We start from the raw sequence: 12,793 nt of genomic DNA, 5'->3' as shown, positions 1-12,793 counted from the left end.
GTAAATTCACTAATAAAAAAACACTCTTCCGTGTTTTCTAGAAGGAATTTGAGCAGTACATTAAGACCATTCTACATTCTTCTAATAAGAAAGCTGTTAAAACAATCAATATGTGTGTTTATTTTAAGGTATTTGTATAATCTGTCATTTGTTGTATCCCCTAGCATATGTTTCATTGTCTATTTGTGTACTTCTTTTATGTGTACAGACTATTATAAAATTCAAAAGCCACTCGCACATCTGAGCAATCTTATTTGCAGGTGCCATGGCAACAATTGAACAAGATGAAGGAAAAAGGAAACCGCACACTGCTCTTGATAGTATTTTTCCTTCACATTATTATAAAATAAAAACGCCTGATTGGTTTAGTATCGTTTTCCGTAGAAGACAAAAAGGCTACACTGCGCACGCGTTACGGCGTGTGCCACGTCATCTATAGTTTGTCTGTTTAAATGGTTTGGACCAGCAGGTGTCGCTACTCTGCACCGTGTTGATCAACGCCTCGAGTAATCAACATATTTTCTACACAATTGGCTGTAAATGCTCAATGCTTCAGAAAGCTTCGTTTCCCCATCACTGYATTTACGCTGTCTCCGTATTTATATCTCTACAGTCCAGTCCTGGTTCTTGTTTCCATCAGCGTCTCATCAGCAACACCGCTGTGAAGCGCTGCGAACCGAAATACAATATTCCTTCAGGGAAGCTCCCAAGCCATCAAGACACAGGCCCAAGGCACTGCATCTCAGTGCTAGAGTCGTCAGTACAGACCCTGGTTCGATACCAGGCTGCATCACAACCGGTTGTGATTGGGAGTCCCATAGGGCGGTGCACAATTGGCCCAGCGTTGTCCGTCATTGTAAATAAGAATTTGTTCTTAACTGGCATGSCTGGTTAAATAAAAAGAGCTGATGCGCATCAAGAAATAACGGTGGCAAAGCACCGGGAAACGAATTTAGGCGCATTAGATAAATTCGTTCGGAGGGGGTTTAAAACTGCATCTAATATCGGCGTTGCTTCTAGAAAACAATATCAAGCGAGGGGTTTTACGCATGCTCAGTTCTCGGGCCTCGGACATTCCAAATGGAAGTTGTGGAACTCTCTCTCGTGCTTCTGTTATGGGGAAAAGTTCACAATGAAACTGACATTAAATCTGGAGAATGAAACATCTGTTGGCCATCAATTAGCCTGTTCATTTCCATGCCTATTTAGGCTACTGTAGCCTACCATTTTATACAATAAATATGTTGAAATGACGATATCACTGGAGTCATTAGAAATCAATTTGTGCCACTTGTGTAGGCTACCTGGAGCTGACAAACGGATTTAATAAATAGCCTATAGCCAGTTTTATTGTCGTTGTAGCCTTGTGTTATAAATTAATTATTAATTGACAATTTTAATTAATTAAATTGGAAGTTATCAATTGTGATCATGGTCACAGTTCTATCACAACTGCCAATTAGCTGTTAGAAAAGGAAAGGTGGATACCTAGTCAGAGAATACATTACATTGAAGGTAACAGTCAGTCAGATTAGGCTATTACCACTATCATGTCTACTTCTAATATTACTACCATTACCACTAGTAGCATTTCTACCTCTAATATCTCTACTACTACCATTACCACTAGTATCATTTCTACCTCTAATATCTCAATCAATCAATCAAGTTTATTTTATATAGCCCTTCGTACATCAGCTAATATCTCGAAGTGCTGTACAGAAACCCAGCGTAAAACCCCAAACAGCAAGCAATGCAGGTGTAGAAGCACGGTGGCTAGGAAAAWCTCCCTAGAAAAGCCAAAACCTAGGAAGAAACCTAGAGAGGAACCAGGCTATGAGGGGTGGCCAGTCCTCTTCTGGCTGTGCCGGGTGGAGATTATAACAGAACATGGCCAAGATGTCATATCTCTACTTCTACTAATATCTCTACTTCTACCATACCCACAAGTAGCATTTCTACCTCTCATATCTATACTACCATTACCACTAGTATCATTTCTACCTCTAATATTACTACCATTACCACTAGTATCATTTCTACCTCTAATATCTATACTAATTACCACTAGTATCATTTTACCTCTAATATCTATACTACCATTACCACTAGTATCATTTCTACCTCTAATATTACTACCATTACCACTAGTATCATTTCTACCTCTAATATTACTACCATTACCACTAGTATCATTTCTACCTCTAATATTGCTACCATTACCACTAGTATCATTTCTACCTCTAATATTGCTTACCATTACCACTAGTATCATTTCTACCTTCTAATATTACTACCATTACCACTAGTATCATTTCTACCTCTAATATCTATACTACATTACCCTAGTATCTTTCTACTCTATATTATACTCTACCACTAGTATCATTTCTACCTCTAATATTACCAATTACCACTAGTATCATTTCTACCGTCTAATATCTCTACTACTAATGTTACCACTAGTAGCATTTCTACCTCTAAATATCTCTACTACTAATGTTACCACTAGTATCATTTCTACCTCTAATATTACTACCATTACCACTAGTATCATTCTACCTCTAATATTACTACCATTACCACTAGTATCATTTCTACCTCTAATATTGCTACCATTACCACTAGTATCATTTCTACCTCTAATATTGCTACCATTACCACTAGTATCATTTCTACCTCTAATATTACTACCATTACCACTAGTATCATTTCTACCTCTAATATCTATACTACCATTACCACTAGTATCATTTCTACCTCTAATATCTACTACTACCATTACACTAGTATCATTTCTACCTCTAATATTACTACCATTACCACTAGTATCTTCTACCTCTAATATCTCTACTACCATTAACACTAGTAGCATTTCTACCTCTAATATTACTACTACTACATTACCACTAGTATCATGTCTACCTCTAATATCTCTACCTACTACCATTACCACTAGTGTCATTTCTACCCTTTAATATCTCTACTACTAATGTTACCACTAGTATCATTTCTACCTCTATATCTCTACTACCATTACCCTAGTAGCATTTCTACCTCTAATATTACTACTACTACCATTACCACTAGTATCATGTCTACCTCTAATATCTCTACCTACTACCATTACCACTTAGTGTCATTTCTACCTCTAATATTACTACCATTACCACTAGTATCATTTCTACCTCTAATATCTCTACTACTATGTTACCACTAGTGTCATTTCTACCTCTAATATTATTACCATTACCACTAGTGTCATTTCTACCTCTAATATTACTACCATTACCACTAGTATCATTTCTACCTATATATCTCTACACCATTACCACTAGTAGCATTTTCTACCTCTAATATTACTACTATACCATTACCACTAGTATCATGTCTACCTCTAATATTACTACCATTACCACTAGTGTCATTTCTACCTCTAATATTACTACCATTACCACTAGTGTCATTTCTACCTCTAATATACTACCATTATCACTAGTATCATTTCTACCTCTAATATCTATACTATCATTACCACTAGTAGCATTTCTACCTCTAATATTACTACCATTACCACTAGTATCATTTCTCCCTCTAATATCTCTACTACTACCATTACCACTAGTAGCATTTCCCTCTAATATCTCTACTACTACCATTAGCCACTAGTAGCCTTTCTTCTCCTCTAATATCTCTACTACCTAAATTACCACTAGTAGCATTTCTACGCTCTAATATTACTACTATTACCACTAGTATCATTTCTACCTCTAATATCTCTACCTACTACCATTACCACTAGTAGCATTCTCCCTCTAATATCTCTACTCCTACCATTACCTAGCAGAATGACAACAACATGGCTGCTTAATAAAGAAGAGATGGAGGGAGAGAGACACTTAACATTGGTACTTTCAGAAACTGTTCTCACTTACAGTACTCCTATACTTAGCACACGAGCCGCCGCCCGCTTTGAGTAAGAAATCATGCCTGGGTTAGCCGTGGTCTCTCGGTGAACAGGGCAGCCTTGGAAAGGGAGTTGGGCTTTTCGCTGCACCCCTCTGATCCATTAGCTGCTGCCTTCCTGGAGTCCAGCAAAATGAAAGCAGTTAATACAATTTGAAAAACATTACAATACATTGACAGATTTCATAACACACTGTGTGCCCTCAGGCCCCAACTCCACCACTACCACATTTCTACAGTACTAAATCCATGTGTGTGTTATCGTGTGTATGTGTGTGTCTGTGCATATGTTTGTGTTGCTTCAGTCACCGTTGTTCCATAAGGTCTTTTTTTATAAAATCAGATTTTTAAATCAAATTTGCATCAGTTACTTGATGTGGAATAGAGTTCCATGTAGTCATGGCTCTATGTAGTACTCTGTGTCTCCCATAGTCTGTTCTGGACATGGGGACTGTGAAGAGACCTCTTGTGGCATGTCTTGTGGGGTATGCATGGATGTCTGAGCTGTGTGCCAGTAGTTTAGACAGACCTCTTGTGGCATGTCTTGTGGGGTACACATGGGTGTCTGAMCTGTGTGCCAGTAGTTTAAACAGACACCTCGGTGCATTCAACATGTCAATACTTCTCATAAATACAAGTAGTGGTAAAGTCAATCTCTCCTCCACTTTCCGCCAGGAGAYACTGACTTGCATTTTATTAATATTAGCTCTCTGTGCATTCAAGGGCCAGCCGTGCTGCCCTGTTCTGAGCCAATTGCAAAAGTCCCTCTTTGTGTCGTGTCGAAGGACACCTTGATAGTTAATCAAATTGACTTCATAGTCTTCATTGGAAAGGTTATCAACCTGACTGTGTTAGTGGAAATATCTGCCAAGTTGAAGATCATTTGTYGAAGCAAGCAACAGAGTTTTTATTAAATTGAAGTTTAGGGTTGGAAGGGATTTGGGGGATGGAGAGGCTCTATTAGAAGTTAGTAGGGCTCTTTTATATTTTCTCAGAAGTACTGAGTTAGGTCGGAGGATTAAGAAATGTGGAGCTAATGTTGTAACCCGGGATTGACACACACTCCAGCACAGTAGGTGGCGACATGCACCTTGAACGTTGGTTTGCGGACCGTTGGCTTCTGCCTTCTTCCGACGACATCCCCACAACCCACACCCTCCACTTCCTGTAAACAAAGCTCGTTTAACTCGCTGCTGCTGTTTCTGTTCAGAAAATGGCTCAAGCTGGACTCTTCCTCGACCAAGACCAATTCAACTGTTCCATATGTCTGGATGTGCTGAGGGATCCTGTGACCATCCCATGTGGACATAGCTACTGTTCGGTCTGTATTAAAGGCTACTGGGACCAGGACGATTTTCTGGGTGTTTACTGCTGTCCGCAGTGCCGCCAGAGCTTCAACCCGAGGCCTCTGCTCGGCAGAAACACCATGCTAGCCGAGGTGGTGGACAAGTTCAAGAAGACAGGACTTCAAGCTGCTCCCCCGCCACAGTGCTACGCCGGACCGGAGGACGTGGAATGTGACGTGTGCACCGGGAGGAAGAGCCGAGCCGTTAAGTCCTGTCTGGTGTGTCTGGCCTCCTACTGCGACACCCACCTCCTGCCTCACTACGAATCAGCTCCATTTAAGAAACACAAGCTGGTCCAGGCCTCCAAGAAACTACAGGAGACGATCTGTCCCCACCACGACAAGCTGCTGGAGGTGTACTGTCGGACCGACCAGCACTGTATATGCTACCTGTGTATGACGGCGGAGCATAAGGGCCATGACACGGTCCTGGTGGAGATTGAGATCCAGCAAAAACAGGTAGGATATGAGTACGGCCGTTCTCTGTTGATGATTAACTGCTCTGTGTCACCCAAGACAAGCTTATAGGATTGATCTAACCGTAGAAGTAGGAATTAGAATATTATAATGGACATTAACATTTTGACYGGATAAAAGTCAGACATTTTGGTCAACCATAGCCCTTAATAATTACTCTGTTCCAATACATTACACACGAAGCCCTAATCACACCGAGAGACGGCGTCAGAATTTGCGTGGAAGAGTAGAGTGTCAATTCACATACGCTGCGTCGCACATGGAAATGTAGTTGTCATGAGAATCCATAACAAACAGCTGTATTTGTTATGTTCGCTATGTAGCCATTATGCATTATTGTTGTGTGTACCTTTTGACTCACCTTATGTCCTATGTGAGCCACCGTACCTGCCTGCGTTAAACAGTTATTTTGTTAGTTCACAGGATGTGTGGGGACCGTTGTAACGAATACACAAGAGCAGGTCATAAAGCATTCAGCTAGTCTGGTTCTTTCTTCATAATAGTATTCTCTCTTGAAATCAGAGTTCGTGGAGTTTCCCAGCCGTGTGTGTCCCAGTGTGTACACTACCGTTCAAAAGTTTGGGGTCACTTYGAAATGTCCTTGTTTTTGAAAGAAAAGCTATCCATTAAAATAACATCAAATCTAATTTTATTGGTCACATACACATGGTTAGCAGATGTTAATGTGAGTGTAGCGAAATGCTTGTGCTTCTAGTTCCGACCGTGCAGGAATATTTAACAAGTAATCTAACAATTTCACAACAACTACCTTATACACACAAGTGTAAAGGAATGAATAAGAATATGTACATATAAATATATGGATGAACGATGGCCGTGCAGCACAGGCAAGATGCAGTAGATGGTATAGAGTACAGTATATACATATGATGAGTAATGTAGGGTTTGTAAACATTATATAAAGTGGCATTGTTTAAAGTGACTAGTGATACATTTATTACATCCAATTTTTTATTATTAAAGTGGCTAGAGATTTGAGTCAGTATGTTGGCAGCAGCCACTCAATGTTAGTGATCAGAAATACAGTGTAGACATTGTTAATGTTGTAAATTACTATTGTAGCTGGAAACAGCTGATTTTTTAATGGAATATCTACATAGGTGTACAGAGGCCCATTATCAGCAACCAAGTTTATAATTTTAAAAGGGTAATTGATCATTATAAAACCCTTTTGCACAGCTGAAAACTGTTCTGTTTAAAGAAGCAATAAAACTGGCCTTTAGACTAGTTGAGTATTTGGAGCATCAGCATTTGTGGGTTCGATTAAAGGCTCAAAATGGCCAGAAACAAAGAGCTTTCTTCTGAAACTCGTCAGTCTATTCTTGTTCTGAGAAATGAAGGCTATTKCATGCGAGAAATTGCCAAGAAACTGAAGATCTCGTACAACACTGTGTACTACTCCCTTCACAGAACAGCACAAACTGTCTCTAACCAGAATAGAATGAGGAGTGGGAGGCCCCGGTGCACAACTGAGCAAGAGGACAAGTACATTAGTGTCTTGTTTGAGAAACAGACGCCTCACAAGTCCTCAACTGGCAGCTTCATTAAATATTACCTGCAAATCACCAGTCTCAACCTCAACAGTGAAGAGGCGACTCCGGGATGCTGGCCTTCTAGGCAGAGTTCCTCTGTCCATTCTCAACGTCAACAGTGAAGAGGCGACTCCGGGATGCTGGCCTTCTAGGCAGATTCCTCTTCAAGTCTCAACGTCAACAGTGAAGAGGCACTCCGGATGCTGGCTTCTTAGGCAGAGTTCCTCTGTCAGTCTCAACGTCAACAGTGAAGAGGGCACTCCAGGATGCTGGCCTTCTAGCCAGAGTTCCTCTGTCCATCGTTCAACGTCAACAGTGAAGAGGCTACTCCGAGGATGCTGGCCTTCTAGGCAGAGTTTCCTACTAGTCCAACTGCTCTGTGTGCCTGCTTTTGCCCATCTTAATCTTTTTTTTTTATTGGCCAGTCTGAGTTTGGCATAAATAGGACATAAGTTATTGTTTTCAAAAATGTATTGTGGTACTCGGCAGTATTATATTATATTATATTCACACTAAATAGACATTATACAAATTATACATGTCACAATTACCCGATGCAACAATGCACAAACAAGTCTTTTATCAGCTCATTTATCAGCGTTTGCTTCTCTGATGACATGAAAAAATAGAGTTGCTTTCTAATTATTGACGCTTGTGTCCCTTGCAGTTTTCTCTTCATATCACTAATTCCAGTGTGGACACGCTCCTTCACCCACATTGAAAAAAAAAAGCTTTTGATTTGATGGGGCTTAAGTCATTGTAGCCCGAATGCTGAATCTGAAATTAACACGTGTCGCTTACTGTACAGTTTGTAAGCATAAGGACCTTATCTTTAATTATCAGCAAAATCATATATATAGATATATGGTTACATTGATACACACATTTTATAGAGTTAGTGTTCCCACAGGCCATACTTTCATGTTACGCCCGCTTGTTTTTGAAAACAGATGGAAGACAAGACCTGCTAATTAGCTTATCTAGCTAATAATTAAGCTCCTGAACTCGTAACATCGGAAGTGTGTTTAGTAGGATAGGCTGTATGGATCTGAGGAACTACTACAGTGTAGTTTTAGAGATGAAGGCTGTATTGGATCTGTAATTACTAACAGTGTAGTTAGTAGGATGGAGGCTTCCATAGCTGTATGGATCTCTAATTACTACAGTGTAGTTTAGTAGGATGGAGGCCTCAAGCTGTATGGTCCTCATTACTTACAGTGTAGTTTAGTAGGATGGAGAGGCTCCATAGCTGTAATGGTCTGTTAACGCTACAGTGTAGTTAGTAGGGAGAGGCCCCATAGCTGTATGGACCTGTAACTGCTACAGTGTGAGTTAAGTAGGATGGAGGCTCCATAGCTGTATGGATCTGTAACCAGTACATGTAGTTAAGTAGGAGGAGGCTCCATAGCTGTATGGATTCTCAAATTACTACAAGTGTAGTTTAGTAGGATGGAGGCTCCATACCTGTATGGATCTCTACTACTACAGTGTAGTTAGTAGGATGGAGGCTCCATAGCTGTATGGCTTGTAACTGCTACCTGTGTAGTTTAGTAGGATGGAGGCTCCATAGCTGTATGGTCTCTAATTACTACAGTGTAGTTTAGTAGAGGAGGCCTCCATAGCTGTATGGATCTGTAACTGCTGACAGTGTAGTTTAGTAGGATGGAGGCTCCATAGCTGTATGGATCTCTAATTACTACAGTGTAGTTTAGTAGATGGAGGCTCCATAGTGTACTGGATCTGTATACCTAGTACAGTGTAGTTTTAGAGGATGGAGGCCTCCATAGCTGATGGATCTGTAACTGCTACAGTGTAGTTTAGTAGGAATGGAGGCTCCATAGCTGTAGGATCTGTAACGTTACAGTGTAGTTTAGTTAGGAATGGAGGCTCCATAGCTGTATGGATCTGTGTAACCAGTACAGTGTAGTTTAGTTAGGATGGAAGGCCCATAGCTGTATGGATTAATTACTACAGTGTAGTTTAGTAGGAGAGGCTCATAGCTGTATGGATCTGTAACCAGTACAGTGGTAGTTTAGTAGGATGGAGGCTCCATAGCTGTATGGATCTGTAACTGCTACAGTGTAGTTTAGTAGGATGGGCTCCATAGCTGTATGGATCTGTACCTGCTACAGTGTAGTTTAGTAGGATGGAGGCTCCAATAGCTGTTGGATCTGTAACTCAGTACAGGTGTAGTTTAGTAGGATGGGGCTCCATAGCTGTATGAGCTGTGAACTGCTACAGTTATGTTTAGTAGGATGGAGTGCTCCATAGCTGTATGGATCTGTAACTGCTACAGTGTAGTTTAGTAGGATGGAGGCTCCATAGCTGTATGGATCTGTAACTGCTACAGTGAGTGTAGCTTTTTTTATTTGAAGGATTTTTCTCTCGCTGATGAAAGATAAGGGCCATATATTTCGAGGGCGGTATGGCGGGTGATTATTATTGCCGTTTCTAAACGTTAAAACACAGGTTTGTAGTTAGCACGAGTCAGTCGTGGGTGAAGCTAGTGGCTGAGCACTGCAGCGAGAAGGCAGAGTGCTGTCTAGAGCATTAGATAGCTAGGTTTGCCAGTGCTGTGATGATATTGTGTAAAATAATGCATTTTGTGTCAGACCTACACATGGTATGTTAAAGAGCGATGATGGTGACATTTTTGTGAAGACAATGGCTATATAGCATTATAGCATGATTTAAAAGTCCTAAAAAGGGTTATCAGTCCCAGACCCTACCCGTTAAAGTTTTATAGCTAAAGTGAATGTTTATGTCATGAAGCCATGTTAATGATCCGTTCTGTCTGTCTGCCTGTCTCTCTGTCCGTCTGTACATTTGTCTTCAGAGCCAGCTGGGAGAGCTGAAGAGGAGGTCTCAGCAGAGGATCCAGGAGAGAGAGAACGACGTGCAGGAGCTGAGACAGGCCATCAGCTCCTTAACTGTGAGTATCTGTCTGTCTAACGATGAGAGAACGACTTACAGTTGCAGATTCTCCAATTGTGAGTAGCAACATAGGGAATGGACTGGGCCACACTAGTCCTGATACTAAACTTCTGTCTGTTTATGTTAGTTTTCATTGGACTTATTTGATAATTAAAATATATAACACAGCTTCAGCCTTAGACAATATGACATTAGTACTTTAGATATATTCAGGACCTATATAGACATCTTCTCTCTGTCTGTGTCCCCCTCCAGCGTTCAGCGCGATCGGCCGTGGAGGACACTGACAGGGTGTTTACAGAGCTGATCCGCTCCATGGAGCTGAAGAGGTTTGAGGTGAGGGAGTTGATCAAAGCCCAGGAGAAGACTGCTGTCAGCCAAGCTGAAGGACTGCTGGCCAAACTGGAGCAGGAGATGTCTGAGTTGAGGAGGAGACATGCTGAGCTGGAGCAGCTTTCACACACTGAGGACCACATCTTCTTCTTACAGGTGATGCAGAGTATGTCCTGTTAATACCATCCTCAGCCTGAGGTGACTGATGCAGAGTATGTATCCCTCTCTCTTGGCCAGGCTGTGTCTCCCTGATATTCAGGATTAGTAAAATATCAGCACTGTATGATGTCTCTCTAACCTGGCTGTCACTGTGTTGTTGTAGAGCTGTCAGTCTCTGAGCTCCTCTCCTGTGATTGGAGGCCTGCCAGCTGTGACCTTCGACCCCAACTTCACCTTTAACATGGTGATGTCATCGGTCGCTGACTTCAGAGGGCTCCTGGAGGAGGTGTGTCAGGGGAGCTTCATCAGCATCTACGAGAAAGGTACAGCACTATTTATCTACTGAGAAAGGTACAGAACCGTTTATCTACAGAGAAAGGTACAGGACCGTTTATCTACTGAGAAAGGTACAGGACCGTTTATCTCCTGAGAAAGGTACAGAACCATTTATCTACAGAGAAAGGTACAGGACCATTTATCTACTGAGAAAGGTACAGAACTATTAATCTACTGAGAAAGGTACAGAACCATTTATCTCTGAGAAGGTAGCAGAGCTATTATATTATTGAGAAAGGTAGCGAACGTATTCATCTACCTGAGGAGGTAAGACGGCATGTATCTACAGAGAAAGGGTAACAGAACCCAATTTACTTACGAGAAAGGTACAGAACGATTTATCTCCTGAGAAAGGTAACAGGACCATTTATCTACTGAGAAAGGTACAGAACTATTAATCTACTGAGAAAGGTACAGAACCATTTATCTCCTGAGAAAGGTACAGAACCGTTTATCTACAGAGAAAGGTACAGAACCCTTTCTCTGTTTAACTTCAAGTTAAAGTGGGACTTCTTAAAATATGTACATCACTTAATATACATTTTATTCAGACACCAAAACCATTTGATACTGGAAGTTAAACAAAAATAGTCAGCACCTGTCCTCAAAGGGCCTGATTTAATAGATTTTTTTTCCTCTGAGAACTATGCAGGAGGCGTACAGTACCTTGAGTAAATACAGCAGACTGTCTGTGTTCCTCCCCAGTGAGAGAGGTGTCCATAGTAGAGTCACCAGAACCTCCCAGCTGCTTCCAGACTGATCCAACACATCCAACAGCATGTGAGTTACTGTGCACCTCTAATATACCTCCTATCTCTAATGTAATGATTGAACCCTTTCTCATCTATTGCAGTGCTTTTTTTATTTAACTTAGGTCAGTTGGTTCTGTGTTTCTGGCACTGGGCCTAGCAGTTGTTTGTGGACTAGAGTCTGTTTGGGACCGGGCCTAGCAGTTGTTTGTGGACTAGAGTCTGTTTGGGACCGGGCCTAGGAGTTGTTTGTGGTCATTTCCTATGTTCTGACTGTTCTGTCTCCTCCTGCCTAGTGGTGGCTCCTCTGCCAGCTCTGGCTGCAGTAGAGCAGACCTCCAGCGGTGGGGGTCTCAACCCGTTCCTCAGCCCCGGAGCTGCAGTCCCCACATTCGGGGGCTTCGCGTTCTCACCCTTCGGTAAGTAGAAACCAACTTTACAACTCTATTGGTCAAATCCAGTACTATACGGTGATAGTTGTGGGTTTTAGTCTGATGTGGAGACTTGCTCTACCTCTTGTTTTGAGGGAGACCTGTCGGATCAACCTGAAAGGTAGCTGTAGGAGGTAGCTGTAGGAGSTAGCTGTAGGAGCTAGCTGTAGGAGCTAGCTGTAGGAGCTAGCTGTAGGAGCTAGCTGTAGGAGCTAGCTGTAGGAGTTAGGAGCTAGTTGTAGGAGCTAGTTGTAGGAGCTAGCTGTAGGAGCTAGGAGCTAGTTGTAGGAGCTAGCTGTAGGAGCTAGCTGTAGGAGCTAGCTGTAGGAGCTAGGAGCTAGTTGTAGGAGCTAGTTGAGGAGCTAGCTGTAGGAGCTGAGGAGCTAGCTGTAGGAGCTAGCTGTAGGAGCTAGCTGTAGGAGCTAGCTTGTAGGAGCTTGCTGGTAGGAGCTAGCTGTAGGAGCTAGGAGCTAGCTGTAGGAGCTAGCTGTAGGAGCTAGCTGTAGGAGC

At 41.8% G+C, this 12,793-nt stretch overlaps 1 protein-coding gene and 1 long non-coding RNA gene across 3 annotated transcripts in view; both read left to right on the top strand.

Annotated features, from left to right (window-relative positions):
• Positions 1–5,106: 5,106 nt before the first annotated feature.
• LOC112073948 (E3 ubiquitin-protein ligase TRIM47) overlaps positions 5,107–12,793 on the top strand; it is a 9,385-nt gene continuing 1,698 nt past the window's right edge. Inside the window, exons 1-6 of one of the 2 annotated variants that reach the window (XM_024141183.2) lie at positions 5,107–5,770; positions 10,178–10,273; positions 10,531–10,764; positions 10,931–11,090; positions 11,809–11,883; positions 12,149–12,271. In XM_024141183.2, coding sequence (XP_023996951.1) covers positions 5,180–5,770; positions 10,178–10,273; positions 10,531–10,764; positions 10,931–11,090; positions 11,809–11,883; positions 12,149–12,271 — 1,279 coding nt within the window. In that variant the 5' untranslated portion in view covers positions 5,107–5,179. The remainder of the gene's footprint in view (positions 5,771–10,177; positions 10,274–10,530; positions 10,765–10,930; positions 11,091–11,808; positions 11,884–12,148; positions 12,272–12,793) is intronic. The other variant, XM_024141184.2, reaches the window with a different exon arrangement.
• Positions 11,097–11,569, top strand: LOC139025258 (uncharacterized). The gene is made up of 2 exons (XR_011476741.1): positions 11,097–11,286; positions 11,430–11,569. It is a non-coding gene; the product is annotated as an uncharacterized lncRNA (long non-coding RNA).

The sequence above is a fragment of the Salvelinus sp. IW2-2015 genome, unplaced genomic scaffold (genome assembly GCF_002910315.2).
Source record: "Salvelinus sp. IW2-2015 unplaced genomic scaffold, ASM291031v2 Un_scaffold2432, whole genome shotgun sequence".
Lineage (NCBI taxonomy): Eukaryota > Metazoa > Chordata > Actinopteri > Salmoniformes > Salmonidae > Salvelinus > Salvelinus sp. IW2-2015.
This window is presented reverse-complemented; position numbering and strand designations above follow the sequence as displayed.